General features: G+C 40.2%; 2 protein-coding genes across 3 annotated transcripts; one reads left to right on the forward strand and one right to left on the reverse strand.

Moving 5' to 3' along the window:
• The first annotated feature begins 1,456 nt into the window (after positions 1-1,456).
• On the forward strand, positions 1,457-6,110 carry LOC112703588 (uncharacterized). Its single transcript, XM_025755121.3, has 7 exons — positions 1,457-2,569; positions 2,647-2,844; positions 3,565-3,837; positions 4,077-4,179; positions 4,659-4,777; positions 4,896-5,072; positions 5,270-6,110. The coding sequence occupies exons 1-7, from the start codon at positions 2,261-2,263 to the stop codon at positions 6,014-6,016; spliced, it is 1,926 nt and encodes a 641-aa protein (XP_025610906.1). The 5' UTR covers positions 1,457-2,260; the 3' UTR covers positions 6,017-6,110.
• Positions 6,111-17,261: 11,151 nt separating this feature from the next.
• On the reverse strand, positions 17,262-20,302 carry LOC112703606 (uncharacterized). 2 transcript variants are annotated; one of them, XM_025755141.3, is made up of 8 exons: positions 19,416-20,302; positions 19,201-19,331; positions 18,848-18,925; positions 18,509-18,553; positions 18,366-18,410; positions 18,199-18,250; positions 17,794-17,890; positions 17,262-17,622 (listed from the first exon to the last, which is right to left on the reverse strand). In XM_025755141.3, exons 1-8 carry the CDS (start codon positions 19,714-19,716, stop codon positions 17,457-17,459), a joined length of 915 nt encoding a protein of 304 aa, XP_025610926.2. In that variant the 5' UTR covers positions 19,717-20,302; the 3' UTR covers positions 17,262-17,456. The 2 variants fall into 2 exon arrangements, with proteins under 2 accessions (XP_025610926.2, XP_072057209.1); XM_072201108.1 differs by lacking the exon at positions 18,848-18,925 and having other exon boundaries at positions 19,416-19,850.
• Between the last annotated feature and the right edge of the window lie 51 nt (positions 20,303-20,353).

A 20,353-nucleotide genomic window follows, 5' to 3' on the forward strand; every position in this document is an offset into this window, starting at 1 on the left:
TTTCAAGTATGCATATAATTGAGATTGATAGGTTTTAGCTTAATGTATATCATCTTTTGAGTAAGTGGAAATTATTGAATTTATATTATTCTAAAAAACTCTACTCTTTTCGAGTGTTACAAACTACTAATTCATTGAATATTGCACTAGTTTGAATCCAAGAAATAGAATCAATTCTATTATTCCGTTAATGCATTGGTAAGTGAAGCAACTGTATCCAAACATAAGCTTTTGTTTTGTGCAAAGGGACAAATTCCCGTAAGGTAAGATTGTACAAATTTTATTATTATATAAATTATTTTATGCTGCTCCATAATCCAATATATAGGTCAACATGCTCTGCTGGATTTCAAAACTCAAGAGGAAAATTTTGCGGAATTTGGGGTGGAAAATCGAAGTGTATGCCATTCTGATAGTTATTTGGTTAATTATGATTTATGAATGTCCCAACATGTAATTATGTATTACCAGTTGATTGATTAATTTTGCAACATTAGGGTCAATTATAACATATGCTTTCGACGCCTTTGGAAAAGAGAAAATAAAAAGAGAAAGGGGATTAATAATAAGATGTAATAAAGGAAGGAAAAGTTTTGCACTTTGAGCCTTCATATTTTGAACGTATTTGGGAATTGGGACTCGCCAATGGTAACTTTCAATTGAAGATATAAAAAGGTATAGCTACTGTTTAAGTTGATAAATTCATAAATGGATATAATTTGTTAGAAGCATTTCAAGAGTACCACAGAATTAAGTATTTCATTAATCTTAATTATGATTGAGATGAATAACTAAAATTAATTGTATAATTAAGATTAATGACGAAAATCAATAGAACACCTGATTCTATAGGCTACTTGTTGGTCAACATTCAGATAGTCGTTTTTTTTTTCCTCTTTATTTTTTGGGTTCAAAACAATTGGTTTCTACATACATATGACCAAGGCACTCTCTAACATAGGAGAGTTGTTGGGCTCAAGTGTGAGTTCAGCACTAATCTCAGCCCGTTCACCAAAAACCGAAAGATTTTATTTTTTATGGACTATTGGGCCACATGTCTTTCTAACATAGCAACAGTTATGAGTCTGGAAGCTAGCCAAGAAAATAAAAATGGAAACGAATGAAGGTTGATTGATTGGCCCTGTCCAAAGAGAAAAAGAAAATTCATTGGTTTTTATTTTGGATTTATGCAAGGAAAGTTTACATAAATAATTTTTATTCATATTTTGTCATATCAATCAAATAGGTCACATTTTACATCTATTTAGTTGAATTGTCATTACTGATTACCAATAATGAATTTAGTTCAAAGTGAAACAAAATTAGACTCATCTTTTTGGTCTTTCAATATATATTTGGAAACTATAGTATAATTTAGTACATATTGTAGCTATTAGAACCTTTCTTGTAGTAATATAATTAAGGATTTAACTAATATACAAAACTTAAATTTGTAATACGGTTCATTATACATTTATAGAAGGATTTTACAACTTTCACCAATAATAACCTAACAAAAATCTGTATATATAAACACAACCGGTATTTCACATGTAGCATCCGGCCATCAATTCCCAACTTAGGTAAATGTGAATAGACCATGCTATTTGAACTATAACTCGATTAAGGCAACATTGTTATCATTAAAAATATTACTATCTTATATTCACAAATACCAACCCACTTAATCATACGAATGAGATTTTTAATACCCATGCAAGAGGGCAACACGGATAAACTCAATTATTGGATTGGAATACAGTTGTTAAATGCTCAATTATTAAACCTACCAGATCCAGTGCACCATAGCTTATATAAATCTGAATCTCTGTTGATCTCATTATTGTTGGAGTCAAACTAAATGAGATTGTTGTGTCAATTTGTAATGTCATGTTGGATGTTGAGCATATTGTTAGCTAGAAAACCCCGCGTGTGCATGGGACCCAATTTATTTTATATCATTCCATAACGTTGACGTGCCCACTCTCCCACACTTCACAAAACCTAATGACCGTTTTACCCACCATGATTTCTAGAACACTCTAAAATCAAGCGAGGACATTATGGTCATAATGAACCAAGTATCTCCCTCCCAGAAAGGCACGGTCTCAGTTCTTCACCCTTTCACCTACGTTTCAATTTTTCCAATTCACACTCAATCCTCTCCAATTCCCAATCCTAAATCCCTAATTTCTTGAAGGCGAGATATTCCATTCGCATTACGTACTGGCTTCTCCAATCGCCATTCCCAGCTGAATCCATGGCCGCCGGGACAATGGCCACCGCCGCCGGAGCTGCGGTGCTCATGTACCTCGTGCTCAGCAGGAAGCTCCTTTCTAGAAAGGAAGAAGAAGAAGAAGAAGAAGAAGGAGGAGGAGGAATGGATTCGACGAGACTGAGCAGAACGGTGAGGAGGAGGTTTGCTCGGAGGCCAGCTCAGGCGCCGGCGAATCTCTTGGAGTCGATCGTGACGCTCTCGGAGACTTTGAGGTTCACGTACTCGGAGACTCTCGGGAAGTGGCCCATCGGAGACTTGGCGTTCGGCATCAACTACTTCATGCGCAAGCAGGTTCATCTCCAATTTCCAAATTACAAATTCGGAATTCTCAATTCCTCTTCAATTATAAGGGTTTTTGAACTTTGCAGGGTAATGTGGAAGTCGCGAGTGTATACGGAGGGAGTGGTTGTGTGGAATTGAAAGGGCGTGAAATAATTGGGGAGCTGCGTGAGCTGTTGAGGTTGCTGATAATGTGCATGCTCTTCTCAAAGAAGCCGTTTCCGGTGTTCTTAGATTCCGCCGGATTCTCCCCGGAGCATGTTCTCCTTCAGAAGCCCAAAGCTGCGGTGCGTTCTTCTTCCTTCTTCACTCTCCTTCTCAGTTATTTATATACTCTGTTCATTAATGAATTGAATCACATGCTGAGATTTTGTGACATTTTTTGGGCTTGGTTCCGTCTTGCTTTCTAACTAAAATAACCATAAACAATCCTACAAAAAATTAAAAAAAATATATTTTTTAAGGGAATATAAAATACAATTTTTTTAGGACTACAATTATTTACATACATGTAAACTTATTTTCCAAAACAGAATTTCATGCTGCCTTAATATATATATATATATATATATATATATATATATATATATATATATATATATATATATATATATATATATATATATATGTGTGTGTGTGTGTGTGTTTGTGTCAGAAAATAAACCGTAGGTGGAGAGCTTTATTGTATCGGACATATTTTTCGTAGTATTTTTTTGTTTAAATCTTTCTTAATCATTGTGTGCTTACTGTACGATTTGATAAAAATTCTCACAGTAGGGTAATGGCAAAATGGGCCATGAAGATTGCTAGATGTCATTATTGTTGCTTTTTATAATTTTAAATCGTCAGTTTTGCGTTCCTTAGACATGGCTGCTGGGTGCCGAGTGTTGTTAACATGTGTTCTACACTTCTACTTCTGAATTATTATTGCGACTCTATTTTCCATAATTAATCTATTTCCATGTGTTACTCGATGCATCTTACAAAAAACTCTTTTCTTATAACAGCTTCTGAAGCCTGCTTTCACAATTATACGGGATACACAATCAAAATGTTTTCTTCTATTGATCCGGGGAACCCATAGCATAAAAGATACTCTAACAGCTGCAATGGGTGCTGTCGTTCCTTTCCACCACTCTGTTTTAAATGACGGTGGGGTGAGCAACTTGGTTTTAGGATATGCACACTGTGGTATGGTGGCTGCAGCTCGTTGGATTGCAAAGCTCTGCACTCCGACATTGCATAAGGCTCTTGGTGAATGTGCTGACTTTAAAGTCAAGGTATTATTCTTCATTGTGCTTGGAAGAACATTATTAATGCTACAGCTCTGTATGCTGAACTAAGAACTCACTCAATAATAAAAAAATATTGGAGTACTTCTTTTTCCTTTTATTATTTATTTCTTATTTTAAACTTTGTCACTTTAGACTCTATATTCTTTCAGGATCTTCTTTTTCTTCCAATTGAAAACATACAAATTATTTCATTGTGCAACACATCCCCGTTTATGTTGTCATAGATTGTTGGGCACTCACTTGGTGGTGGTACTGCTGCACTGTTAACTTATATTCTTAGAGAACAAAAAGAGTTCTCTTCAAGCACATGTGTCACATTTGCCCCAGGTATGTAGCTCTACTGAATTCTTAATATCTGAAGTTAATTTTGAATTGAGTATTGTGCTAATTCAGTATATTTTGCATTGTGAAACTCAATAAATAATCTTTTACTAATTTGTGCAAGTTACTTGAAATTCCTCTTTTTATAATGGATCAATAATAAGTTGCTTAGTGGCCATAAGATGGTGCTATTGTAATGAGTTTGGTGGTGATGTGCGATTTCAAATTTGTGACGTCCAATCATGAGATGTGTTCAGCTACGTAGTCTGATATTGGTCATAACTTGGGACCAAAGGATTCAGTTTGTTTTCCCAGTGGGAATGCCTATTTTGGTCTCGGTGTATATGTGATCTTTGCTCATGATTCTAACCGAATATTTTGCTTATTGCATATGTTTTATGAGGTTGGATTTCTCTAATAAGGAAACATTGCCCTTCTTTTCATAATCATTATTTCTAAGTTCCTTCTTAATTGTCATTTTTCAGCTGCCTGTATGACATGGGAATTAGCTGAATCAGGGAAGCACTTTATCACCACTGTTATAAATGGTTCTGATCTAGTGCCCACATTCTCAACTTCTTCTGTCGATGATCTTCGTTCTGAGGTGCTCTATTAAGTTCTCTCCCTACTTTATATGGTTTTGTGGAATATTGGTGTCAATGAATTTCTGACCTTATGTGTAAGGAAGTTATTCTTTCTCTACTCACTTTAGTTTTATTTAGGTCACAGCATCATCATGGTTGAATGATTTACGAGATCAAGTTGAGCATACAAAGGTCCTGAATGTTGTCTACCGCTCTGCGACTGCACTTGGATCCCGGTTGCCATCTATATCTAGCGCCAAAGCAAGAGTAGCTGGTGCAGGAGCTCTTTTGAGGCCAGTAACCAGTAGCACCCAGGTTGTATCAGCCTTCATTCTCTATTTGATGTTGAAAGTCTTCAAAGATGCAATTTCTTCCAAATACATATTTTTTGGATGTTGGCAAGTTTTTTCCCTTGCAATCATCCAAGTCCATGGATCTTGATAAATGCTGGTGTTCAAGCAGTTTCAACGATATTAATTACAGCATCTCAAAAGAAGGATTTATACTCGCAGGTTGTGATGAAGCGTGCACAAAGTGTTGCTGAAGCTGTAGTCAGAACTCGCTCATCATTGTCATCATGGTCCTGCATGAGTGCACGTCGTCGGAATGTTGGCCCACTACCAAACTCCAAACTGGAGAACTCAGCAGAAACTTCTGTAGTACCCAAGAGAAATGCGGAATCTCTTTTTACTGAAGAGGTAGTTAGAGATCATATGCTTAGTAATGATGAACCTAGTTCATCAAGTGGAGGATCTGTCCACGATGACACAGATGAAGAGGAAAAACTCCTCCCTGCTAATCAGTACGTGACCACTTCCACTGTGGATGGCATCACTGAAGGTGAATTATGGTCCCAACTGGAGCAGGAGCTCCAGCAGAAGGACAATATCACCGACATTCAGGCTCGGGAAGAAGAGGCAGCCGCAGCAAAAGAAATAATCGAAGAAGAGAATCAGTTTGTTGATGCAGCAGAAAGCAGTAATTCGATCACATCCGACAACTTGGATAACCAACGATTTTATCCCCCAGGAAGAATCATGCATATTGTCCCTGTACCTTCATCTGGTGATTCTAATTCAAATTCCAATGGACCCGTTGAGGAGCGGGTCTGCTTATATGAAACACCCAGAGAGCTATATAGCAAGCTCAGGCTTTCAAAAACGATGATAAATGATCATTACATGCCCATGTATAAGAGGATGATGGAACTACTAATTCGAGAACTAGAGAAAGATAGTAGCTTTGACGTGATAATGTGAAATACAATTGTAAATACAATACTACAGAACAAATATGGCCACAAAGGATGTTATTGATTGGGGAATGCCTAATTATATAATAATTTTGATCTAACTTCAATGTCTAATTGGACCCCTTTCTCAATTAACTGGCATAGAAGAGGAATACCATCACACAGATAGATGGAACAAACGTAACAATTAAGAATTGAATTAGGCTTGGGTAGCCTCTCCTAAGTGGAGAAGCTTCCAAAAATTGACGGGCAAGCCCCGCCAAAGTAGGGCAGGTCTTACTCGTCGGAGAGTAGTGTGTTCGCACTAATCGGTGTTGGCGCGGCCCGTCGTCACTATACGTTCATTAACGAGTCGCCTTTCACCCCCTGACAGGACAGGTTAAGAGTCTATCATGCTGCTTCCCTTCTTTTATATGCAGCTCTCTACTCTTCCCTCTATAGAATCTCCGATGTGGGGTTTGTATAGTTCCAAAAAGGAATTTTGAAAGATATCAATCTTCCCATTCTCAGATTATTTTCCTCGACCCGTGAATTAGAAATGAATTTCCACCGTGGGTTACGTGCCAATAATTTTGCAATAAGTAGATCTTAAGAGCTATAAGGCTGCGTTTGTTTACAAAGCAGGACACTAGGACACTGAGAGATGGACACAGAGACATGGATACAGAGACACAAAATTATGTTTGGTAGAGGAGACATGGATAGAGACAGTATGTCCAGAGACATTGAATTAGTGTATTTTGTGTCTATTCTGACAAGAAGGACGTAGAGACACTAACAAGGGACACAATTTATTTTTCATTTTTTTTTATTATTTTTGTTAATTTTTTATAATTATATTTTTTTATTATTATATTTTTCATCTCAATTTTTTTAAATGAAAAAAATGAGAATAAATTATATTTTTATAATTTGTTCTAGTTTATCATCAAACAAAATACAAGAACATAAAATTTTATGTCTCTGTCCATCAATGTCTTATCATATTCTGTTCTCAGAAACAAACGCAGCCTAAGATATTAATCTTTATTTTGAAAATATTTGTTGCATTTGTTTTACATGAATATTGTATTGATCCATTATCATTTGCCACTATCTAAAATGTAAAAGTCTCATCATAATCCAATTATGTAAAAGATATCCATTATGTAAGTATACAAAACGGGTATTTCCCAAGAATAAAAATCTAATACAACTGTTCCGGGGCATACCTAGAACCGGATGGTAGTTGGGTTTGTTTGTGAGGCCCAAGCGTTAGAGGAGAGTGGTCTCCGACTTGGTTTACGTCTGGGAGCCGCTATCTGAGTTGTATATGTGAAAGAATGGGGGGTGATACCTGCAAAGACACTCCGATGCTTAAGTCAGTAGGGGCCTAAGCAGGTTTTGAGAATATTGGAACTTAGAGATACCTGAGGGATGTCAGTGTATTTATAATGGTGAACCAATAACCACCGTTTGAGTAGTTCCACTTTTTAGGGGTATAACCGTCCCTTTATCTTAGGGAGGTTACGATATGGCTTCTGGAAGTGGGTAGAGAGATTTTAGGGGCAGTTACTTATTTGAATGAGTGTTTATCGGCCAGCTAATCTTCGTTCCCAACTTCTTTGGGGAAAGTCGTGGTGAGAACCGACTTCGTAGGGAGAAGGTCGGTATAGGGCGAGGCTCAATCCTTTGGATTGGGCCTTTTGTTGGGTCCTGGGCCTTATCATTGGGTCAGGGTATGAACAGTACCCCTACTCGAGCCCAATTTCTTTTAAGACTTGGGTTCGAGTATTCTACTCGGGGTCGTAGCCAACCTGTGAGGGAACCGACGTGATCCGACGTGACTTTTCGTGGCTTTTGATTTTCACAGTTACGTCTAATCAAACGTCGCGTCCGTTAGAGGTTCGCGTATGGATTGATTACCTTGGTAACGGTGCACTCATTAATGACCGCTTCTGTTTTTACCATTATGCCCCTAACGTGTTTATAAATACTTTCCCTTTTTGTCGTTGTTTCATTTCTGCGATTTTTCAAATTCGCTTCTCATCTGTTCGTGGGGAATTCTTGTTTGAAGGCTTTCATCTTCCTCTACCTTTTCCAGGCAAAGGTTGGTTCTTTCTCCCCTTCTCTTTTACTAAGTGCTTCTATTTGCATGCCTTTTATTATTTAGAGGGAGAGAAGGTGACGTCGTAGGCTTCTGTTTAATTCCATGCCCCCTTAGGAACTCTCATTTTTTATTCTTTTTCTTTTCCCTTTGTAGGTTTTCATCATACCTTAGGAAAGAATGTCTTCTGTAGAAGTTCTTGCTCAATGGGTCGATGTCACGGTCTTAGGGGAGGAACCTTTGGTCGATACCGAATTTATCACCAACCTTCGCACTCATCACCAAATTTGTACTTCCGAGGAGGATGAGCCGAAGTATGAATTGGTGGTCCCGGGTCCGGAAGACCGGGTTTGTTTTGGGAGGGACACTGAGGTGGTTCCTCATTTTTTCTACATGTATGAGAGCATGGTTACTCGTTTGGGTGTTTTTCTTCCATTTTCTGATTTCGAAATGACTGTCTTACGTCACTCCCGATTTGCTCCTACCCAACTTCACCCCAACTCTTGGGGTTTTCTGAAAATCTACCAGTTTATCAGCCATGCTTTAGACTTTCTGACTTCCTTGAGGATTTTCTTTTATCTCTTCCACATGACCAAGCCCTTCAGTGGGCAAAATAACAAGCAACAATGGGTGTCTTTCCGAGCTATACAAGGTCGGAGAGTTTTCACCCTTTTTGATGAATCCTTCCATGACTTCAAAAATTATTTTTTTAAAGTTCAAGGCGTAGAGGGTCACTACCCCCTTCTTCTTAGACGAGAGTTCTTCCCCTCGCTTTCCTCCGTACTGGCTAGAGGCCTCCCCCTGTGAGAAATATGGTTTGGACGATCTAGATGAAGTGGAGGCAGCCATTGTGGGGTTCCTCCCAGAAGTGTGGGAGAGGGCCCCATATCTGGATACCAAAAAATTTCTCCAAGGGTCGCCGACCGTTGTCCAGACACAACTAGGTAGCTTTTATTTTTCTGCTTTGTTTCCGACTTGCGACTTGTTTTTGTCGACTTGTTTAACGTTTTTGGCTAATTGTTTTTTTACAGAGATGGCGAAGAAGAATTCCAGTGAATCTTACCAGAGAGTCTAGGAGGCCAAGGCGAGGTCCCATGCTAGGGCTGGCGGCGCCAGGGTAACTAGCTCTCCTCTTCCTCCTCCTTCCCCTTCTTCCTGAAGTTTGGGGACTCCTTCTCAACCCATCGTCATTTCTTCCTCGGCTTCTTCTCAGCCGCCCCCTCCCCCCGACCTTCTCCTGAGCCAGAGAAGAAGAAGCGTAAGACTTTAGAGTCTAGCTCTTCTTTTGAAGGTGAGGCTAAGGTGGATGCTCTTGCATTTATCTGAAAATACATCTATCCCCATGCCCGTATAGGTATGGATGATGTTTCTATCCGGAACCACCTCACTATTCTGGCTCAGGAGAATATCAGGGCGGCGGTGGTGTGCACCAAGTTTCTTGATATTTTTGAGAAGACTCCTCTTAGCTCTATGGGTTCATCCTCGAGGGTTGAAGAGTTGGAGGAAAGGCTTGTCATATATCAGAAACATGAGAAGGAGTTGAAGGAGGAGGTCGCTAAGTTGAAGGAGGATAGGGATGGCCTTCGGGAGAAGGAGAGCAAGTTACAAGCCCAATGCAATATGGAGGAGGGCTTGAGGAAGAAGGCGCAGGAGAGTTATTCGAGCTTGTTCGAGGACCTCGTGGAGGTGAGGAAGGACTTGTTGAATTCTCGGAATGCTTACGCCGAGTTGGAGGACTCTATTGATGAAGGAGTCGAGGAGGCCTGGAGGATTTTTAAGGAGCAGGTCGAAGTCCTTGCTCCCGACCTGGATCTCTCTCCTTTGGATCCTGACAAGGTCGTCATTGATGGTGCCATAGTTTCTCCTCCTGCTCCCGAGGTTGTCTCTGAGTCAGATTTGAAGACTCGGGGCAGAGAATCATTGAGTCCCCTCCTCGTCTAAAGGATGCTTCGAGTTCCTCAAGGTCTCACAGAACCTCCTCTCCGTCTCCTATGGACACTTCTTTCTCTGGTCCTGATGGCGCTCCGACTACTCTTCCCGACTCTGGTGGTGATGTTCTCTAAAAAATTTGTTGGCTATATGGGGCCCGGCCTGTGGGTCCCCTCTTTTTTAAACTCTTTTTTTGTGGTGGTGACTTCGTTGACATTTTCATTGGCCTCTTAAGGCCGTAAACAAAAAATACTTAGAAATACTCCTTTTTGGATAAGGGTTTAAGTTTAACAAAAAATACCCTTTTTTGGATAAGGGTTTTAGTTACCTTTCGGTGTGCATGCTTTTCTGATTTTGGCGTTTTTGAAAAACCCCTTTGATCTTTTGAAAACCTTTTTCTAGGCTGTCTGTCCCTTTTGAGCCTTTTTGTTTTAAGGGCTTAGGACAACCTTTAGCTTTGGCTTTTTAATAGGTTTTTCGATCTCTTTTTGGTATTCCTTATACTCAATTTTTTGATTCATTGAGTTCCTATGACTTAGGTTATTTTTGCGATGTGTTTTTCTCCTACTCGGTTTTTCATCTCGACTTATGAGTCGGAGTGTCTCCGAGTTTCTCATGATCAACTTTTATAACCTCTTTACACCGACTTGTACCTCGTCGTTTTATCCTGACGACCATCTAGGTCGGTTCATGGGATTTTCACGCTTTGTCGAGCTTAAGTCGGCGCATTTCGTAGAAAGAAAAACAGACGAGAAGGAATTTATAAGAGATATTGTAAAAGATCTTTATTTATTTGGGAAGGTACCTTACTGCTACTAAGGGTTTTTAATAATCTATTCCCCCTTAGTCTCTACTGTGATGCCTCGTTAAAAACCCTTCTTCAGAAAAAAACCCTTTGATTTTTGGGAAAAAATCGTGAAGTTGGGAAAAGAGTACATCAGGGAGTAGAGTTTGCATTTAACTATAGTACCTTTTCATGTTACAAGCATGCCACGACCTTGGTAACTCGGTGCCGTTTAGGTCGGTCACCTTATAATAGCATTTTCCTAGGACTTTCCTAATCTTGTATGGTCCTTTCCAATTAGTGGCGAGCTTTCCTTCCCCAGACTTGTTGACTCCTATGTCATTTCTGATTAAGACCAAGTCGTCTGCGGCGAAGCTCCTTCGAATGACTTTTTTGTTGTACCTGATAGTCATCCTTTGTTTCAATGCTGCTTCTCTTATCTGGGCTTGCTTTCGGACTTCGGGGAGCAAATCAAGTTCCTCTTTGTGCCCTTGTATGTTCCCGATTTCATCATGGAGGATCACCCTTGGGCTTTGTTCACTAATTTTCACTGGTATCATAGCTTCTACACCATAGATAAGTCGGAAGGGCATTTCTCTAGTGGCAGATTGTGGTGTCGTCCGGTAAGCCCACAACACTTGGGGGAGCTCCTCTGTCCAGGCTCCTTTTGCATCTTGTAGTCTTTTCTTTAGCCCTGCCAATATGACTTTGTTGGCTGCCTCGCCTTGTCCATTTGCTTGGGGATGTTCCACCGAGGTGAACTGGTGTTTGATCTTCATACTAGCCACTAGGTTTCTAAAGGTGGAGTCAGTGAACTGGGTTACGTTATTTGTAGTAATGGAATAAGGTATTCCATACCTTGTGATGATATTTTTGTAGAGGAACCTCCGACTTCTTTGGGTTGTGATGGTGGCTAATGGTTTTGCTTCTATCCACTTTGTGAAGTAATCTATTCCCACGATTAAGTATTTGACTTGTCCTGGCGCCTGGGGAAAAGGACCTAACAAATCCATTCCCCACTTTACGAAGGGTCATGGAGAAGTTATACTAATGAGCTCCTCGGGGGGAGTCACGTGGAAATTTGCATGCATTTGGCATGGTTGGCACTTTTTCACAAATTCTGTGGCATCTTTCTGCAAGGTCGGCCAGTAGAATCCAGCTCGAATTACTTTCCTAGCTAGCGACCTGGCTCCGAGATGGTTTCCGCAGATCCCATTATGAACCTCCTCTAGTACTTCAGTGGTCCTTGAGGTCGGTACGCACTTCAACAATAGCGTTGATATTCCTCTTTTATAAAGGATATTTTTCACCAGAGTGTAATGTTGTGCTTCCCTCCGGATTTTCTTAATCTCTTTTTTCTCTTTGGGGAGAATGTCAAATTTTAGGTATTCGACCAAGGGGTTCATCCATCCGAGGTTTAGCCCAGTTACCTCAAGGACATCTCGTTTGTCCTCTACTTTTACCACAGAGGGTTCTTGGAGAGTTTCCTGGATCAAGCTTCTATTATTCCCTCCTGGCTTGGTACTTGCTAACTTGGAGAGGACGTCTGCTCTGCTATTGAGATCCCGGGTTATGTGCTTAACCTCGATTTTCGCAAAATGCCCGAGGTAATCCAGAGTTCTTTCTAAGTATCTTTTCATGTTCGAGTCTTTAGCCTGATACTCTCCATTTATCTGGGAGGTCACCACTTGAGAGTCACTGTATATCATTACTTTTGTTGCACCGACTTCTTCTGCCAGCTTCAATCATGCAATCAAGGCTTTATATTCTACCTGATTATTTGAAGCTGGAAATTCAAATTTGAGGGATACCTCTATTTGGGTTCCCCTTTCGTCAGCCAGTATTATGCCTGCACCGCTTCCTGTCTTGTTTGAGGATCCATCTACATAAAGTTCCCATACAGTTGGCTTTTCCTCTTGATCTCCCGCGTATTCTGCTATGAAGTCGGTGAGGCATTGGGCTTTGATTGCTGTCCGAGTTTCATACTTCAAGTCAAACTCGGAGAGCTCTATTGCCCATTGAACCATTCTCCCTGCAACATCCGTCTTTTAGAGGATTTGTTTCATGGGTTGATTCGTTCAGACTCTTATCGTATGTGCTTGAAAGTAAGGCCGTAGCCTCCGTGAGGCTATTACTAAGGAGTAAGCAAATTTCTCCAGTTTGTGGTACCTTAGTTCGGGGCCTTGTAGAACTTTGCTGATGAAGTACACTGGATGTTGTCCAACCTCGTCCTCCCTTATCACGGCTGATGCGACAGCTTTGTCTACTATGGACAGATATAGGACGAGATCTTCCCCAACTAGAGGTCGGGTTAGGATTGGAGGTTGGCTCAAGAACCTTTTGAACTCCTGGAACACTCATTCGCATTCTGGAGTCCATTCAAACTGGCATCCCTTTCTTAATAAAGAGAATAGTGGAAGGGATTTTAATGCTGATCCTGCCAAGAACCTGGAGAGGGCTGCAAGTCGGCCATTTAGTTGTTGAACCTCCCTTAAGCAAGTCGGGCTCTTCATTTCCAGTATAGCTTGACACTTATCGGAATTTGCTTCAATCCCTTTTTGCGTCAGCATAAACCCTAGGAATTTTCCGGCCTCCACTGCGAAGGTACAATTTGCGGGATTTAGCCTCATCCCGTGTAACCTTATGGTGTCGAAGACTTGCGAGAGGTCTGTCAAGAGATCAGCTTCTTCCTTAGTTTTTACTAGCATGTCGTCTACGTAGACTTCCGTTAAGCTCCCGAGGTGGGGGGGTGGGGGGCGACCACCTTGTTCATCAGTCTTTGGTATATGGCCCCTGCATTTTTTAATCCAAATGGCATGACCACGTAGCAGAAATTTGCTCGGGGCGTGATGAACGATGTTTTCTCTTGGTCTGGCTCATACATAGGGATTTGATTATATCCCGAGTAGGCATCCATGAATGACAAGTATTGATACCCCGAGCTAGAGTCTACTAGAGTATCAATACTTGGGAGTGGATAAGGGTCCTTGGGACACGCCTTATTTAAGTCGGTGTGGTCGACGCACATCCTCCATTGGCCGTTTTGCTTCTTGACTAGCACTACATTTGCTAGCCATGTTGGATATTTAACTTCTCTGATGAAGCAGGCTTCTAGGAGTGCCTGTACTTGCTCCTCCACCATTAGGGCTCGTTCCAGGCCGAGCCTGCGCCTTCGCTGTTGTACAGGTCGGAATCTTGGATACACCAAGAGCTTGTGGGACATAAGCTCGGGATCTATCCCAGGCATGTCAGAGGCTTTCCAGGCTTTCCTTGCTTCAGGGTTTCCCCTAAGTTGGCTCATATGTTGGTATTTTTCCCCTCCTCTTTGCCGACCTGTATTTCCTCAGTTTTTCCTCCTGGCTGTGGTCGCAATTCTTCTTTGGCCCTTGCACCGCCGAGCTCTATGGTGTGAACCTCTTTGCCTTTTCCCCTCAGGTTCAGGCTTTCATTGTAGCACTTTCTTGCCAATTTCTGGTCTCCCCGCACCGTTGCTACCCCCGCTGTTGTTGGGAATTTCATGCAGAGATGGGGGTGGATACCACCGCTTCGAGTCGATTTAGGGTAGCTCTTCCGATTAGGGCATTATATGCTGACCCCACGTCGATAACTATGAAGTCTATACTCAGAGTTTTGGATTTTTTTCCCATTTCCAAAGGTAGTATGAAGGGGTAAGAATCCCAGTGGCTTTATTTGCGTGTCGCCTAGCCCGTATAAGGTGTCGGGGTAGGCTCTTAGCTCTCTCTCATCCAACCTTAGCTTATCAAACGCGGGTTTGAAAAGGATGTCCGCCGAGCTTCCTTGATCTACTAGAGTTCTGTGGAGATGGGCATTGGCTAGGATCATGGTTATCACCACTGGATCGTCGTGTCCAGGGATTACTCCTTGTCCATCCTCCTTTGTAAATGAGATGGTGGGAAGGTCGGGCGATTCGCTCCCGACATGGTAGACTCGCTTGAGGTGTCTCTTGCGAGAGGACTTGGTGAGTCCCCCTCCCGTGAATCCACCTGAGATCATATGTATATGTCTCTCCGAAATCTGCGGTGGTGGGTCTCTTCTATCCGCGTCATCTCACTTTCTCTTCCCATGATTGTCCGACCTTTCCATGAGATATCTGTCAAGTCGGTCTTCTCTGTCCAACTTTTCTATCACATTTTTGAGGTCGTAACAGTCGTTTGTTGAGTGACCATATATTTTATGGTACTCGCAGTAATCGCTGCGACTCCCCCCTTTTTTATTTTTAATGGGTCTGGGAGGCAGCAGCCTTTCAGTATTGCAAATTTCTCTGTATACGTCCACTATAGAAACCTTTAGAGGAGTATAAGAGTGATATTTCCTGGGTCTGTCAAGACCGAGGTCTTCTTTCTTCTTGGGCTCCCTCTCCCTCTCTTTTATCGAGGGAGGGTGCTCAGGTCGCCAACTCAACTCTCTCAGTCTGGCATTTTCCTCCATGTTGATGTACTTTTCCGCTCTCTCCTGTACATCACTCAAAGAGGTCGGGTGCCTTTTTGATATGGACTGTGAGAAGGGTCCTTCCCTAAGTCCATTTACTAATCCCATGATAACTGTCTCTGTGGGCAGATCTTGAATTTCTAAACACGCTTTGTTGAACCTTTCCATGTAATCACGCAGAGGTTCCCCAACCTCTTGTTTAACTCCCAGGAGGCTCGGTGCGTGTTTTACTTTATCCTTCTGGATGGAGAATAGCATCAGAAATTTTCTTGAGAGGTCCTCAAAGCTGGTAACCGACCTTGGAGGGAGGCTATCGAACCATTTCATCGCCGCTTTTGACAGGGTGGTCGGAAAAGCCTTGCAACGTGTTGCATCAGAAGCATCAGCCAGATACATCCAACTTTTGAAATTGCTTAAATGATGCTTTGGGTCTGTGGTTCCGTCATAGAGGTTCATATCAGGGCTTTTGAAGTTTCTTGGAACCTTCGCCCTCATTATGTCCTCGCTGAACGATTCCTCTCCTCCCAAGGGCGACTCTTCTCGGTTGCCGCGGGAGTTTCGGCCTTTAAGGGAGGATTCAAGCTTTGTGAGTTTTTCTTCCAACTCTTTTCGTCGTTCTATTTCCTCCCTGAGGTTTCGCTCTGCCTCTCGTTGTCGTTCTAGTTCCTGTTCCAGTTGCTCCAGACGACCTTGGTGGCCGTGGACCAGCCCCATTAGCTCGGTTGCATGGGGTGACCCTTCCTTTCCGGACTCTCGTCCTTCCGAGGAATTTGCCTTTGGGTTTTTGAGCCCAGAGGTGCCTTCTTTATGCTGGTCGCTGGTTCCTTGATGAAGGGTCAGGTCTGCGTCATTGTTTCCGGTATCTGGATTTTCTTGCTCGGAATCAGACGCTGTATGTCCATCTTCTGGTGAGTTGTCCGCCATTACTGGTTGATCTCTCGAGTCCCCGGCAACGGCGCTAATGTTCCGGGGCATACCTAGAACCGGATGGTAGTTGGACTTGTTTGTGAGGCCCAAGCGCTAGAGGAGGGTGGTCTCTGACTTGGTTTACATATGGGAGCCGCTGTCCGAGTTGTATATGTGAAAGAATGGGGGGTGGTACCTGTAAAGACACTCTTAAGTCAGTAGGAGCCTAAGCAGGTTTTGAGAATATTGGAACTTAGAGATACCTGAGGGATGTCAGTGTATTTATAGTTGTGAACCAATAACCACCGTTGGAGTAGTTCCACTTTTTAGGGGTATAACCGTCCCTTTATCTTAGGGAGGTTACGATATGGCTTCTGGAAGTGAGTAGAGAGATTTTAGGAGCAGTTACTCATTTGAATGAGTGTTTATCGGCCAACTAATCTTTGTCCCCGACTTCTTTGGGGTAAGTCGTGGTAAGAACCGACTTCGTAGGTAGAAGGTCGGTATAGGGCGAGGCTCAATCCTTTGGATTGGGCCTTTCGTTGGGTCCTGTGCCTTATCATTGGGTCAGGATATGAACAACAACCAATTAGAAAGAGGAAAACGATCTGTAACGAGCAAGAGGATGTATGCTACAAAGTTTATATAATGATAAAAATTTATTAATAATTTTTTTCGTGTGAAGTTGATATTTAAAAATTGTTAAATAATAATTTAATATGTGAATTTTTACTTTATAAAATTAAAAAAATTCTCAAAATTATAATAGCTAAAATCTAAATTTAACTCTTAAAATTTAATATTTTACGTATTTAATTTACTTTTTCGATTTGATATAAAATCTCGATTTTCTCTTTCTCACTCAAAATAGTGAAATCAGTTTCCCTTTCTTATTTACCTCTAAATCAAAATGCAACATGCTACAACGCGAACGGCCAGGTTTCCAAACCATTGCTGATATAAATACAATTCCACTATTTTCTTTTGTTATGTATAAATACACTTTTAAATATTCAAGGTCTTATCCAATTATTATTATTATATACTTATTTTATTATAATTATTTGACTCTCGCTATGAATATATCAGAAGGATCCAAATTAAAATTACAGTCTTTATTTCATAAGGAATAAATGTACATATACGTTCTGGATCTAAACAATTTTCAATAATATAGGTGGAGCCTGCCTCTACGTGGCTGTTCCCATCAATTTATCAATTGATATTTAAACTTCAAATGTCTCCGATTCATTGGTTGGCTTGAACCTGCTTCCCCGGCCCCATGTCTTCTTATCAACCACCGTAACGAGTTTTCAAAGACTGAGGAGGCTCTTCATCCATGATGCTTGAACCTACTCTTTCAAAGTACTTGCGTATGCTTGTTTCACGGTCTGACAGGTACGTGTGGTCCAGAAAATTATTGTATGCTTCATCACCAAGGCTTTTTGCTGCCAGCACGCTGCAATCATCATTCATTACCATCTGTTAGTTTTCCGGACACAAACGTGTATCTTAGCTTGAATTACAATATGGTCCACAAATGTAATGTTGCCAAATGGTATAAGCCAAGTTAACCCCCTCATAAGTCAATAGCTTTACTATTTAATAATTAGTAACATTAAAAAAGTACCAGTGACGAAGATAAACACGGCATGGTAAAACATCATCCCGCCAAATTTTGTGGACTTCATATTCTCCATATTGTTGAAAGTATACTTCCTTGCTCTCTGCAGAAGAAATTGAAATGTTATAAGGTGGCTTTCTCACTCATATTGATGATGATGATATATAAATAATAAAAAATGATATTCGTACACCAAAATCAACTACACCCGACTTTTGTTGCTGATTTTGGTGTACACTTAGAATAGTCGATAAATTATAAACTGTTTTGACAACTAGAAGAAGAGCAGCTTGAGACCACGTGCACATTAAAAAAATGTATATGCTTGCAAATTGGTGCTTTTATGCTTGATGCAGACCAAGAAAAATCCCACTTTACATGTCAAGTTGAAAGTAGTCTTGAGCATATTACCTTTGCATCTAAATTTAAAGAATTCCTCATCGGTGTAAGAGGCACAAAGGACCTATATTGATGACACCACAAAACCATCGAATATTTAATTTTAGCATGGTAAAAAACAACCATAGTTACTTAAGATAATAAAAGATTACTAAAAATGTAAAGTTTGAGTGACATACTGCTGGATTGGCAAAAGGCTCCCCATCCAGTGATTCAGGAAAAACCTGAGAGGGGGGAAAATATATCAAATTATAATTGAACAGTTGACAAGTTGGATTTTGTCACCGAATCAAGTAAGAAGAAGAAAAAAGGAGCTACTCACAGCCAAAAATCGATATTCCCTTTCTCTTTCTATATAAGCTGGTATCTGAATCCATGCAAAAAGTTAAAATCATTAGTAAAATTCAGTTTCGTGATAAAAATTTATACTATTCAAAATTATTATTAATGACTTCCAAGGAATAAAAAGCTACAACTATAAACAACTCATAACAACTATAAACAACACCATGACAAGCTCATGCTCATGTTGATGTTCATTTTAAACATTGAAGAATCCAGATTTTTAATCTCATAAATTTCTGCCACAAGGCAATACAAGTTGACCTTAGAAAAATATTCCTAACTAATAATTCAGAGCCGAGCAGTTCAGGGCCAGAACCTCTGTTTTTTTAATCTCAAAAACAGTGACAATAATTGTTTCGCCTTCACAAGGCTCCACGGAGAGTGCTGCAACTTCCTGCCATACATCAAAAACCCAACCATCACATCAAACAACAGAGCTCATTTTAATCAAATCGAACAATAAATTAAATTAAATTAAATTAAATTGAGTAAACATCAGAACCAGATCACTTTGATAACATTGATGATATTCGTTAATCATACTACTATGCATACATTTCTAGCTAAACTGACTTAAAATACTTTTTTCTAGTTTTGTTTTGTAAGCTGAATTTCAATTTAAGTAGTATAGTATAACCAGCATAACCGAAAGTAATAACTAACAACGACCTGAGTTTTGATATTGGCAATGCCGTGAGTGAAGAAGAAACCTCCGACAATCGTGAAGACACGGCGGAAGCCAGTTAACTTGGCTATCCTGAAGTTAATAAGGTCAGGGAACGTGCTTCTGGCACTTTTCTCTGCCATAAAACGACATCAAGTTAGATCCATAAACGCATTAAACGACAACGCAAAGAGGAGTGTGGGTGAGAATTGCAAAGTACCGGAGAGGAGAGAACCGAAGCCGCATATGGAGATGTAACCGTCCGGTGAAGCTAACGCTTCGAAATCGGACTCGTCATTGAGTTCCTTAACGCAGTGGCGTGGGAGATTCAACGACGGAGCCATCGAGTGAAGGAATTCGTACCTGAAAATGCGCTGCTTGTGACTCGTGTATAAATAGAAGAGCGAGCGTGCATGAAACGCGCGTAAACTGAGCGAGTGTATGGTTGAGGATGTGACGTGGACAGTAGACAGTTGGAAAGGTGATCTGGTGGCGGGCCATTGATCCGTTTCCGGATGCATCCATCATCTTCGTCATTTCATCTCATCTGGTCTGAAGGCCCATTATAAATTTCCACTTAATTATTGCCAATTATGCATGATTCATGAACCTCAGCTTTTTTTTTTCATCGGTATGTCACGATAAATTTTAAGATGTTATATTTATAGAAGGTGATACTTGATAGCATTGAAGTATGTTCAATATCGTGATAGGTGGCTTATAACAGTGTTGGTTAAATAAATATTCTAATTATGAAATTATTGAACATACTCAAAGCTTTCTTCTTCTTTTTTTTTTAATTATTTCTACATCAAATTGAAGTCTGATATATTAAAATGTATTGGAGAGATATTTGTGTTTCTGAAAAAATATAAAACATTTTATTTTTTAAGTTAAAATGTCTAATGTAGTTTTATATATTAGTAAATATTTATATTTATATTTATATTTATATTTATATTTACTTTTTATTATATTCATGTTTATTAAAATTATTTAAATATCAAAAATAATTTTATGAAATTTATTTTTTAGTTTGTATTTATAACAATTATTTTTATTTTAATTTACCAAAAATAGTTATTACATTTAAAAAGAAAAAAAAAACCCTTTACCGCCGGAATGATTGACAAATACCTTTCATTTTTTAATTTGACA

The sequence above is a fragment of the Arachis hypogaea genome, chromosome 1 (genome assembly GCF_003086295.3).
Source record: "Arachis hypogaea cultivar Tifrunner chromosome 1, arahy.Tifrunner.gnm2.J5K5, whole genome shotgun sequence".
Lineage (NCBI taxonomy): Eukaryota > Viridiplantae > Streptophyta > Magnoliopsida > Fabales > Fabaceae > Arachis > Arachis hypogaea.

What these genes read in the sequence shown, in the direction of transcription:
- LOC112703588 (XM_025755121.3), top strand. Translation starts at nt 2,261, where the DNA reads ATGGCCGCCGGGACAATGGCCACCGCCGCCGGAGCTGCGGTGCTCATG. An exon ending in ACTACTTCATGCGCAAGCAG is followed by an intron (nt 2,570 to 2,646) that starts GTTCATCTCCAA and finishes TGAACTTTGCAG; the next exon opens with GGTAATGTGGAAGTCGCGAG. An exon ending in CAGTAACCAGTAGCACCCAG is followed by an intron (nt 5,073 to 5,269) that starts GTTGTATCAGCC and finishes TTATACTCGCAG; the next exon opens with GTTGTGATGAAGCGTGCACA.
- LOC112703606 (XM_025755141.3), bottom strand. Translation starts at nt 19,716, where the DNA reads ATGCATCCGGAAACGGATCAATGGCCCGCCACCAGATCACCTTTCCAA. An exon ending in CTTCGGTTCTCTCCTCTCCG is followed by an intron (nt 19,332 to 19,415) that starts GTACTTTGCAAT and finishes GTTTTATGGCAG; the next exon opens with AGAAAAGTGCCAGAAGCACG. An exon ending in AGCCTTTTGCCAATCCAGCA is followed by an intron (nt 18,251 to 18,365) that starts GTATGTCACTCA and finishes TCATCAATATAG; the next exon opens with GTCCTTTGTGCCTCTTACAC.